Source organism: Panthera pardus, unplaced genomic scaffold (assembly GCF_024362965.1).
Source record: "Panthera pardus isolate Hobbes unplaced genomic scaffold, ASM2436296v1 HiC_scaffold_2, whole genome shotgun sequence".
In the NCBI taxonomy this organism is placed as follows: domain Eukaryota; kingdom Metazoa; phylum Chordata; class Mammalia; order Carnivora; family Felidae; genus Panthera; species Panthera pardus.
Genome location: NW_026526765.1, coordinates 212,134 through 224,410, shown reverse-complemented (window position 1 = coordinate 224,410; position 12,277 = coordinate 212,134). Strand labels below are relative to the sequence as shown.

The window sequence follows — 12,277 nt, the reverse complement described above, 5'->3', positions numbered from 1 at the left end:
TGCTGTCTTCTTCGCAATGGTGGCCACACCACACTGCCAATAAGAACACGTTTTAGCATGCGTGAACTTAAAAATAAGTGTGAGAAAATGCACCCACGGCACGCCAGAACTCTAGTCAGGGTCAGGTGGCCCGTAGCCCGGCCCCTCCTAGGCCCGAATCCACAGTTCCTGCTAGCCAGCTGCCCTGTCCACACCAAACACTACAGACCGCCTTAAAAGTGGGAATAGAAGCCCAGGACGCTGCTAACTGTGATCTGATGTGTGTGTTTCCAGAACCCACCTGTCCCATGCCTAGCGCCTGTGCTGAGGTGCTCACCTGGCGGCCCCTCTGGCCATCCACCCTGGCTTCTTGAGGCAGGCAGGGGCCCAAGAGCACTAACCACGGATAAAGAAACGCCAGGCCCAGCCCCAACACCAACAGGGATCCTGGACCCCCAACCGCTCCAAATCTTGGTTTCTTCGTCTTAAAATAGTGGACGTTAGACCACAGGCCCTTTAAAGTCTGTGCCAGCACTACATTTTTATGAATCTATGATGCCTGTCATAAACCTCTCATTTTTTCCAGTTTCTCTTTAACAGACTGAAGATTAGAAACAAAAGCTGGATTTTCTTGTTATTGCTGCTTGATTTGTTTATTTTGCTGTTAGGGAATATTTTTAAACTTCAAAAAGAGTCTCTAATCACAAAGTTTGAGAACTGCCACACTAGAAATGTGGTGAGGAGAACCCTCACCATACAATCTAGACTGCTTCCAATCTAAGGGAACTTCCAGAAACTTCTGTGGTCACAGAGAACGTGTTACAAGAGGTGGCAGAAGGAAGCTTCAGGAGCTGTTGGCCCTGTCTTCAAGATGGAGTGGGGCCAGGGGACGGCCGTACAGCCCCCTGTGCCCGGCAAACTGACCAGGAGCCTCGAGTCCCACCCCAGAGGGTAGTTCTCTGAACGCACACACTGGGCCAACAGGAGGTATGGGGCTGGGCGCCGCCCTCCGGCCCCCAGGGAGCTGGTCAGCTCTTGAAGGTCAGGCTGGGCCACTTCCTAGTCTCTAGCTGTGCTGGGACTACCGTGCTGCGTCCATGTCCTGAGGTCCCCAGGTCCTCGGGGGAAACCTGGTCCTGCTCAGAGAGCAGAGACCAGGACGGCCGCCGAGGGCCAGCAGAGGGGCTGGAGGGCAGTGGTGTGGACACGTGTGGAACAGTCCCCTGGGCTCTCACAGGAGATGGGGGGACTGTGTGCACATGCTTCTGTATTTATAGTCGGAACACAGTTTAACAAAGATTTCATGTTTAAGATTTTATTATCTTAATTTTTAACATGAATTATAAAAAGAGTCACGCCAGTTATATTTTGCCAAGAATAAAACTCAAGCTGGCACAATGTTTTCCAGCCCCAAGCTCACCAGCTTGGAAAAATCCAACTTTAAAGGAAAAATTAATATTTAAGAATTCACTTCCGAAAAACATGGTAAATAGTGAGGTATGGAAATATTTCCTCTCCTGAAACCACAGTATTTCTAAAAGCTACTCTGCTGTTAGGACCCCTGCTCTGCTCCGATGGGACGGAAAGATACAGGGGCTCTAAGAACGGGGTCCCCAGGTGCCCGCCATACAGAATTTTCGTGGAAATCCAACAGTAACCCAGCAAACTGCAAGTATATGGTTGCTTGTATTTTTGTTTTTTAAAAAGGAAGTGATTCATGAATTCTGTGATCTTCATGAGAACCATCGCCTCAGCAGGCGTGAAGGCCTTGGAGGGCAGTGGGAGGTACATGGGACTGTAGGTGTCCCTGTGAGGATCATGGGTGCATAGAGGGGTCATGGGGTCTGTGGGGAATCAGGGGGCCTACGGGGTCATGGGGGCTCCTATGGGGATTGTAGGAGTCCTGGAGGATCATGGGGGACTGCAGGGAGTCATGAGGCCACGGGGTCATGGGGGTTTCCCTTGGGGACCACTGGGGGTCATGGGGATCATGGGGGACCATGGCGAGTTGTGGAAAGTCATGGGCTTGTGAGGGTCCCTGGGGGACCATGGGGGGGTCATGGGAGGCCACTGGAGGTCAGGGGGTCATGGGGATCCCTGTGGGGACCATGGGAGGCATGGAGTCATGGGGGACTGTAGGAAGTCATGGGGGATCACGGGGTCATGGGGGTCCCTGTGGGGACCGTAGGGGGCATGGGGGTCATGTGGGAGCCATGGGGGGTCAGGGGTCATGGTGGGCAGACAGGAACCCCCAGATCCGAGGCAGGAGCATCTCTGGTTCCCCTCCAACCAGCCCAGATGCTTTCCATCTGCCCACCTGTCAGTCAGCAGATGGTAGAACCCCACCCTCCACCTACCCTTTAGGTGAGGCACTGTGGGGACATCTTGGCTGAGGTGCCCTAGGGGCACATCCCCACCACCAAAGCCTACATGCCAAACAGCTGAGCACCCAGGAATTCACACGCAGACAGCAGGAAGCCACCCAGAGGGTCAGGGAAAGCGCCTGGGGGGGGAAGCAGACTGAAGGGTGGGAAGCGAGACTCGCGCAGGGGTGAACCAGGCAGAAGATCCCTGTCCTCTGTCCTCCATGAGGGGCGCCGGCTCGCAAACAAACCTCTGAGCTCATTCCTGCGGTGAAGGCACCAGGGCAGCAGCTGGGCCATCAGGCAGCGCACGGGCCGGCCAGTGGGCGAGGACCCGGGGCTGCCCTTCAGGACCCGCCTGGGACAGGCCGCTCTGGCTGCCGCAGGGCAGCTGGGGTGCAAACAGAACACTGAGCGAGACTGCTGGGGGCCCCCGAGAAGGGGCCGATGGGCTCCAAGCAGACTCAATTTCATCAGCATAAAAGGAGCCAATGCGCCACCATTTCTGCCTTTAGCGCGTCAGCCCAACGGATGGGCGAGTGTGTGCAGCTGAGGACACTTCACGTTGGGGGGACGGGACTGCCACCAAGCAGGGCTGAGCACTGGGAACCCAGTGTTGGGGTCCCAAAGGGGACATGCAGGGGGACACATGGGGCCCGGCCCCTCTGGGACTGCCAGGGGAAGCACGGCCTCGGGGGCACCTCAGCGGCTGGTTACAGGCCCCTCCTAAGGTGGGGAAAACCAGGGTCTCTCAGCCACGGTGGAGGCAGTGACCCCCTTGCTCTGTACACAGTGACTCGACCCAGCCCGGAAAGCTCCACCTCGCTGTCCTATCTTGCTCGAGGAACTGAGCCACGCATGCCCCTGCCCCTCGAGAAGCGGGCCACGGGAGAGGGTCAGGAAGGGCATGGTGCCTCAGAGTCACCAGGGGTGAGAGGCCCCGGGTCGGGGAAAAGGCTGACCCAGGCCCCAGATGCCGTGCGTGTAATATGGACAGCTGGGCCAGCCTGCACCTGCCACACCCTGCAAAACTCGTGCGATTCTCTGTCATTAATAATAACAATAATTCTGAAAAACCCTGCTGAATTGACTGACAAGTAAAACCAGAGAATGCAGAATGAGAAACGGTTTTTACACTTGAGGTGTATGGGCCAAGGCCACCTCTGGTTCCCTGTCCCAACTTGCTGCGCCTCACCTGGGCATCTGTGTCTGACCCCCTGCTGCTCCCAGGGCCGCATTTCCAGTAAATTGTTAGCGGTCCAACCTGACGACCAGCGGGCAGACAGACCCCGCGCGGCGTGACAGGCATGTGATGGGAGGACGAGGGGACTCACCTCCAGCAGGAGCCTTCCCTCCAGCACGGTGGACCCTCCGCTCAGACCGCTGTCTTCTGGTGAGGGGGTACCAGCCGCCGGCTGCCGGGGGCACTTCTGCACGGCTGTCAGAGAAGAACGAAGCAAGTCTGTCAGCACCCTTCCTGGGCCCCAGACCTGCTTACCTTCTTCTGTTTCCCAAGTTCTTGGCCGCCACCCTCCCAAGCTGCATTCCCAAGCTGACCTGGGGTCTCCTCCTGGGACGCATGGGGGCAGCACAGCTGGAACTGGACCCGGGCCAACCAGGGCAGCCAGGTGGGAGCACCAAGTGTGATATTCAGGAGATCAGGCCATCGGGGCTGGGCCTCACCTCGAGGACCCCACCCCTACTCTGCTCTGCAGAAACTGCTCTCTGCCCCCTCCTGTAAACCCCTCAGAATCCTGCCCAGCCTCAGGGACACCGCCCAGGGGTCCCCAAGGTCCTCTCTGGAGACCCAAGCTCCAGTAGGTGCCCTAACTCGGCACTGCTGGTCTCCCTAACTCAGACCACCCTGGAAGTGCCCACGCGACCTCATCACGCCCCCAGCTCCCCCAACCGCTCCCCAACCCCCAACCTGGTGTGGAGCGGCCCACACTGCACGGAAGGCCCCCCTGGCATGACTGAGGTGCCCCCCAAGGGTGGCAGCTTCCTGGCCCTCCCCCAGCCCCAACCCCAGTGTGGCCCCATCTCCGTTCTGGGGTGAAAGCTCAGACATACAGACATGCCATCCACATCCCCGTTTACTGGCACCTGTTGTGGACCCCCAGCTGCATGCCCAGGGTCCCCAGCCACATGGAGAATTATGGCAGGACCCCTGGGGTGCGGAAAGGGGGCCGCCCGGAGCCTCCTTGGAGGGCTGGGCAGACCAGGAAGGGCCTCCCGGTTGCCCCTCAGGTCGGTTTCCAAACTGAGGCTGCAGGTGATGTCAGTGCAACTGGGGGTCAAAGGGCCCTGCCTGGGGCAGGCAGAACCCTTGCATTTGTCCAGGTCTTGGGAGAAAATACAAACACGGGCACTTAAATCTCCCGCATTTTCTCTTCCAAAACCACCAAGCTGTGCTGAACTCCTCCAGGGCACGTGGGTCGTAGTGATTGTGCTACCCAGGTAGTTTTTACTTCATCAGCACCTTCACACCCCCCTGAGTTGCACTCAGAGCCAGGGTCTGCCCCACATCCACTGTACCTTCCCCCCCATATCAGTGAGCTATGGGCAGCAGCTGCTCCACCACGGAGTTTGATAGAAATTCGGGCCCCCAGGTCCCCAGAGCCCAGGGACTGCAGGGCCCCAATGTCTGCACTCCAGGCGAGACGCTCTGTCCACACCTCTTGTCAGGCACGGACTGCCCTCCCTGGTGGGACCCTTACCCCACACCGGCTGCACTGCCGGACTGGCAGCTTCCTGCCCCCCACCAGAGGCCACGCTGGGCCCCTTCACTCAAGCCCTCTGGTGCCAGGTGCAGGGAAACTGTTGAGCCGAGTGTCCACAGAGGCAAAGGGTTGGGTGCAGGGAGGTGGCCCTCAGGAGAGCCCCACAGACGGTGGTCACACTGGGGCCTTTGGTCTCTGTCTGCCCCCCCGCCCCCACGTCCTTCCCTCGCCCAGAGGGCTTTGCTCTATCAACCTCTCTCCCACAGCTAAGAAGCACTGGGACTCTGTTCTCTGCTCTAAATACTCCCAGAAATGAACGCATTTCCTTGGCCAGAAAGCAGGAAACAAGAACAGTCACACCTGGGGGTTGCTGGGCAAAGGCACAGGGGCGGTCGGTGCTGCAGACTGCCCAGGCCCCTCTCCCAACCGAAAACCTCACCAGCAATCAAGGCCCCACCGCTCACTAAGCTTTGAGATGTGTCGAAAGCCAGGGACATTTAGAGGTGCCTATTTTTACTCCCTTTGGGAACACAACCCTGTCGTTCAGAAAGCTGAAAGGTCTGAATTCACTAAACTCACACAGCTCCCCACCCCCAGCACACAGAAGCAGAAAACAGACCCTAGTGAAGCGAATGCCATGTCCCCTGAGGGAACCTTCTGGTCTCAGAACACCCCGAAGGCTGAGGTGGGCCTCTGCCAGGGGTCACACAGGACCCCATGCTCTCAGAGGCCCAGAAAGATAAAGGAGGAAAAACACTGGCATGTGAGTCCCTGTCCCACCCCTCCCCTCCCCCGCCAGAGGGTCTTATCCTGCTGCCACAGCAGGGAGGCCACAGCTCTCCACCAGGGTATGGGCAGGGCCTGTGCAGCACCTGTGGTGAATTTGGGGCTCAATGAAGGCCAGGAGTGCCGTTGGCTGGGCAGAGACAGGACCCCCCACCACCTCAGTGCATCCTGGGCCGCCTGCCCATACACCCAGGCCACCAAGGCCCTCCACAAAGCAAACTCCGTTGTGGAGGGGTCATTCCCACCCCCACCCCAGCTCAAGCCAGCTCCCTGCCCCCAGCCTTCTCCAACACACCCCTCAAACTGAGGGCAGGGGAAGGCAGGGATTGGACTGCCCTGCCTGCCTGTTCTCTTGCCCCTGCAGACCCTGTTGGGGGCAATGACTTCCACAGCTGTGAAGCTGGGGTGGGGGAAAATCCCAGCATGGTGACATCACTGCCCTGTGGGGTGTTCACTGCCCCCCAACCTGATGGGCTACATCCCGTCCTGTACCCACTAGAGGCAGAAGTGGGGGACACCCTCTCTAAGTTCTCTCCCCACCCACATCTCTCTGCACGGGGACACCGGCCCCCGAGCATCGCGTGTCCCCCCTCCCCCAGCTGGGCACCCCCACTTCCCCTCCTCTGCAGCCACATCCCGGCGGGGCACGCCCAGCGGGGCCTCCTCTGGGCTCCTGTCACGCGATGGGGCCATCAGCGTTGCAGTGACAGCCACCTGGACCCAAGCCAGGGCCTCGCGTGCGAGCACAGCCGCAGACGCGCCCCACCCCCAGGCCTGTGGCAAGACAGAAAGAAACCGAATGCAGGAGCCGGGGGTGGGGGCCAGCTTTCCCGGAAATCCATGCGAGCTGACAGTGCCTGCCGCTCACATTCCCAGGTCCCCCACTTCAGGGGCTCTCAGGGAGTCGACACAGAGCAGCAAGCTCGGGTGGGGTGTGGGGTCGCAGCCAGGGTCCCACCGTGCCTCCCACGGGCAGGTGGCCAGGCAGGGCAGAGCAGCAGGGTCCTGGGGAGGGGGGCAACCGGTAAGGAGGGCAGGAGGCAGCCGGTAAGCTGCGCCCCCTCCTCAGCCGTCCTGGCTCAGCTCTGCCCTGGATCCGCTCCCCCACCTCAGGGTTTCTCTCCTGTCCTGCGTTCTCTGTCCCCACTGAATGCAGGTCTCGCCTGAAGGCCTGAGCTGGGAGTGCAACAGGGGGTGGGGCTGTGGGCAAGGCCACCAGGGCCCTGGAAACCTCTGCAGACAGACCTCAGCCCCACTGCTGGGTCTGCCCTGGGGGGTCCCCCCTCTCCTCCTCCACGACAAGGGACAAGCCCACCACCTGGCCCCTGTCACTGCCCCCTCTGCACCTGACTGCCCATGGTAACAGGTCAGGGAGAAAGGCTCTTGGGGAACAGGTGGGGGTGCAGGGTGTCCTTCTGGGGAGCTGGTGAGAGTGTGGGGAGAGTCTGCCGGGGGCCCTCCGAAGGCCCGGCTTGTCAAGAAGGCCACGAAGAGGAAGTTCCAGGCATGAGAGCCCCCACAGACCAGCAGGGGCTCAAGAGGCCCATCCACGCACAAGTGGCCCAGACCCCTCGTGAGCCGCTGGCGCTGCCCTGCCCACAGAAAGGAGGCCGGGCTGAGTGCGCTGGCTCCCACCAGGACCACGTCCCATAGGCCCCGCCCTGTGGGCAGCTAGTCCTCCTGCCCTGCCTGGACTCTGAGGGGCAACCGGGGGCCTCTGAGAGCCCTGGGGACTGGCCTGAAGCCAGCTTTCCGCACCCGGTCCGTCACACAGAGCTCGGGGCCATGTGGCAGACAGAGGAGGCATGAGCCAGGCTGCCCACTCCCAGAAACAAACGGACTCCCTCGGGCTCACGGCTCAGCCTGAACCCTGAAGAAGCCAGCTCCTCCCCGACTCTGAGTCACCCAGCGACCCCAGAGCACCAGCCACAATGAGACTCTCCAACCACTGGTGCTTCTCACTTCATTGGCTTCTTACACCCTCGAGAAGGTTCATTTGGGACACAGAGAATCCGAAAAACCATGGAGACAGTGGCCATCCCTGTCTCCACGCAAGCTGGGGCGGGGGGACGCTTCAGAACGGAGGGGACACTTCCCCACTTCCCCACTTCCCTCGAGGCTGACTGGGACCGCCTGCACCCTGCCAGCTCCTACCCCGCACCCCAACCTCTCCACTATGAGACCTCCATTTCCCTCACACAGGGGAGGCTCAGCAAGGTGCCACCCTGGGCCAAACCACATGCCACTGGGGCCTGGTGTCCCACCACAGTAGCTGCTTAGAGGTCGTGTGGCTGGGTCCGGCCAATGACAGGTGCCAAGTGTTTTTGGCGGAGGAGAAGCTAGAAGACTCCCCTATCTCTGCCTCTGGATGGTGCTGTGATGCTCAGAAAGTGACAGCCAGTTTGTTCCCTGCTCAGGTGAAGCCAACTCCTTTCAGTGCAGATAGGACAGGTAAGCAGGGCAGGTGGGTCCAGGTGCAGGGTGCACTGAATGTGAGAGCCATCTAGAGGTTGGGTAGGACTCCTGCCACCCAGAGTGATTAAAAGCCAGGGGCCCCACTGGAGGCTGGACTGAAACCCCGATTCTGGCCATCTGCAGGTCCTGGAGTGGACGGGCCCATGTCCATTGGCCGGCTGAACCAAACACCTGCCTGGTAAAACGTGGCTTCATTTCGGAGTTGAGCCCTGGGGCCCTGCACAGTGTGTCCCAACTTTCACACTCCGGGTAGCACCCATGGCACGTCTCCTCCTCCTCTTCCTCCTCCTCCTCCAGCCCCAGTCTAGCAGGCCTTCCCGCTAGAGGCCTGCCCCACGCCTTCACGGGTCAGAGCCGATCTCCACACTTGCCTACATGTCCCTATGGAGGCAGATGACGTGACCACGGCTCTGCTCTGCTCTTCCCTGTGCTACACCCAGAGGTCAGGGGTAGAGGGGAAACAAGTGAGCTTGAAGCACCCTGGGGACCCCCGAGGAGCAAGAGTGCCCTCCTATCTCTGCCCAATTCTCATCAGAAGCTAACCTCCGTCCCAGAGCCCCTCAGAGACATGCTTAGAGCAGGGAGTTCTGGGAGCCTCACCCTCCTATAAGACAGGCCCAACAACATCGACAGGCTTCATGAGCACACCAGGAAGGTGCTCTTGGCACGCCACCTGGGGGCCTGGGCTGCCCACCTGGAGACTGACAGGTGTAGGATGTGGAGGGCCAGCCACGAGGGAAGGTTGGCTGTGTTGACTTGGTTCCATCCACCGCCAGGCCTCCTTCTAGAGGGCCAGCATGAGGTTTCTGGGCCCACGTGTGTTTGGGAGTGGATGGGTGCCCCCGGGAGCCCTGGCTCACCTCTCCCCACACCCGGTCTCTCCAACCAGACCAAGGCCCTGGCAGAGAGCTAGGCAGGTGCTTCCCAGGAGTAGGGAGAGATGGTGGGTGGGGAGCTGCACCCATGGGAGGGCACAGGCTCCCCAACAGGGTCTACAGACCTGCAGTTCTACATCAGTTTCTACATCAAGTTAATGGGCCATCACCTCACAGTTGTCGAGCTTTCAAACCATCCCTCCCTTTACTTTTCGAGGACAAAAAGATTAACTCCTCGTTTTGCTTCTGACAGAGGCAAATGGAGCACACGCGCTGGGAGGGAGGGTTTGCAGTGATTCTTGACGGCCTCAGGCTAGTCACAGAGGTCGCTCCTGGCCTTGCCCTTACCTTCTAAACAGGCTGCTCTCCATACCCAGATGCAGAGGTCTGCCCGGCTCCTGCACAGGGAAGGGCAAAGGGAAACACCGCCCTTAGGCTCTCTGGGCAGGAGGCTGTTGACAAACACAGCCTCATCTAGCCACCAAAGTGTGGGGGGGGGGGGCGGTCCTGACGACAAGTGGGGAGTGCCCAGGTGGGTGGCAGGCTGAGAGGGAAGAGGGCCCAGTGGCACAGGGTGGCTCTGGGAAGGCCCTTGGCAGCCAAGAGCAGCAAGCTGTGTGCAAAGCATGTGTGGGAAGAGGTGTCTGGGAAGGGGCCAAGACGATGAGGGTCTGGAGAAGCCCCAGTCCTCGCAGAAAACAGGCGGTACCAACTGAGAGGGGCAAAGCGCTGGCCAGGCTGCTCCTGTGGCTGGGGGCTCTGCCCTTCCTGGGGCATCCACAGAGGCCCATCTGTCCTTCACCCCCAGAGTGAGGACGAGCTGGCCCCATCCCTGGGAGGGCAGGCCTCTCAGGCCTGGGGCATGTGCAGACAAGAGTCTCTTAAGGTTCCCATGAAAAGATGTGCTGCCTCAACCTGCACGTTCCCTCTGCAGCCCTGCAGGGACCTCGCCCACTCCAAAGGGCACTCGTCCATGACCTGCTCCAACTCTGCAGGCAGATGAGGGTTTCTGGAGGGATGTTCACCGTGGCCCCTCTCTGTGACACTCCACCTCACCCAGGCTGCAGGCCTGGCCGGAGGAGATCCCCTGAGGGGCAGCATGGGGGCGGGGTGAGGGCAAGCCTGCTGGCCTTCCCTTCTCGGGTGATCCATTCATTCGTTTGAGGCTGGATGTCTCCCCCATGCTGGTGGGGGGTGCACCCCAGCCACGTGCCCACGGTCTTCCCAGGCAGTGCCCCCTCCTATGAATCACAAAATGATTTCATGATTACACACGGGGGCCCCCACAGGCAGGGCACACGGGGACTGACATTTACATCTCTTATTCCCTGCATCATGCCAACCAACCAGGTGGGCCCAGCAGGTAAGAAAACAGGTCCGGAGGGGCGGATGGAGCAGAAGTAACCAAGGGTGTGTGCACACACGGCATGTCCTGTGTGAGGGTGTATATGCTCTATGTTGGGGCCTAGACAACGAGGGAGGGCAGGAGAAACATTGCTTTTGACACGTGGCGTGGGCACATTTTAACAGGAGGCGAAGATGTCTGTGGCCCGTGGAGAGGGGAGGAGAACCAGCAGCCAGGGCAAGGGTCCCAGCAGGTGCAGACTGGCAGGTGCGTGTCCTTGCAGGACCCTTGCAGTGGCAGCCAGTGAGGGGGAAGGGTTAAAGCTGCCATTCAAAGCCTCAAGGTCCCTAGGCAAGAAAAAACATCACGAGTATAAAGAAACACGCTTGTTTCTTGCAAGCTCTGCGTTTAGGGAGTAAGAGCACATTCCAAGATGTACGTGGCATCAAGTTGTTGATTTTCTGTAAAAACTTTCCGTATTTTCCAAAATGTACCAGGCATGCTTTAGAGATTTCACACTTTAGTACGGCTGAAAAGGCAGCACAGAAAATGCATTTCCTCAGAGCCAGTGATGAGAGAGAGGCAGTGGCCACCCCATCCACTTTCTCTGGTCAAAAGAACACATTTCCAACCACTTCTGTGTAAGTTGGGTCACATGTCCTGCAGAGAAAGTGCACTCTCTCCTTAAATCCCCAAAGCAAGATATAACCAAAAACAGCTCTTTGGGAAGAAAAAGAGAGGGGAACTCACACACATTGGGGATCCATATCCTTTTCATGGTGTGAAACATCCGGGACAAGCCCACTCGTTAGGCGTTTTTGTTAAGTTTCAACGCATCACGAGAGAAGTACACCAGCGTCAAGCCAGGAGTTCAAGGAACATTTTGTGAAACACGACAAAACATAACCCACACAGCATGCTGGTGCTTTGAGAAAGTCCAATACTTTCTCAACAAATAACTGCGTGGTGTGCAGGTACATGAAGCAGCCCACGAGCCAGTGTGCAGGACCCAGGACCCATGGTCACACCCACAGTCAGCGAGCCCTGGCCTACCCTTGGGTGCTCTGAGCCGCCACGCTGGGGGACTCTTTGCTAGCAAAGAGTCTGGGGCTGTACCTACTGGTCCAGTGTCCTGAGCTCTGGAGAAGCAAAGCTACCAGAGAACGTCTGATTCATGTATAAAGAATGAACTTATAATATATTTGTAAAGAAGCCTCCAGTTACGTAACCTCAAATTTGCAAATAACCTGACAAGGTGGTTGTGTGAATCGTCACCACACGTCACTGTGAAGGAAGCGCTTTCTACCAATCATGCTTCCCTCGTGGTGGATGCTACAGGCTGAAAGGATGTGGAGGCCTCGGTGCCCAGAGCTGTCCAGGTGCACAGGCCTCTGCGGGATGTGGTCGTTCCCTTGCTCAAGCAGGCACCCCTCTCTTCGGCGTCTACGATGCCAGCCCATCCTGGGGGTGTACCTCCTGGGGAGGCTGTCTGGGGTTGACACGAGAAACAGCCTGGAGGAGCGGAGGCGCCGCGGGGGCCTGGCTGCAAGAAAATGAGCCCAGCTGGCGCGCAGAGCTACCAAGGGAGTATCCCCCAGGTGAGACACGGGGCGACCCCTCTGCTCGCTCTGTGGCACCCTGCTCCCCCGGTGTTTCCCAGTCCCCACAGCTGCCCACTGGCCTGCTCCCCCCGACCACCAGCACCGCTCAGACCCCGCCTGCAAAACGGCTGAT

At 59.1% G+C, this 12,277-nt stretch overlaps 1 protein-coding gene across 2 annotated transcripts in view; it reads right to left on the bottom strand.

Moving 5' to 3' along the window:
* AHRR (aryl hydrocarbon receptor repressor) overlaps positions 1–12,277 on the bottom strand; it is a 92,596-nt gene that overhangs the window by 45,066 nt on the left and 35,253 nt on the right. For both annotated transcript variants that reach the window (XM_019438255.2, XM_019438254.2), the window contains exon 4: positions 3,677–3,780. In XM_019438255.2, the coding sequence (XP_019293800.2) occupies positions 3,677–3,780 (104 nt within the window). The remainder of the gene's footprint in view (positions 1–3,676; positions 3,781–12,277) is intronic.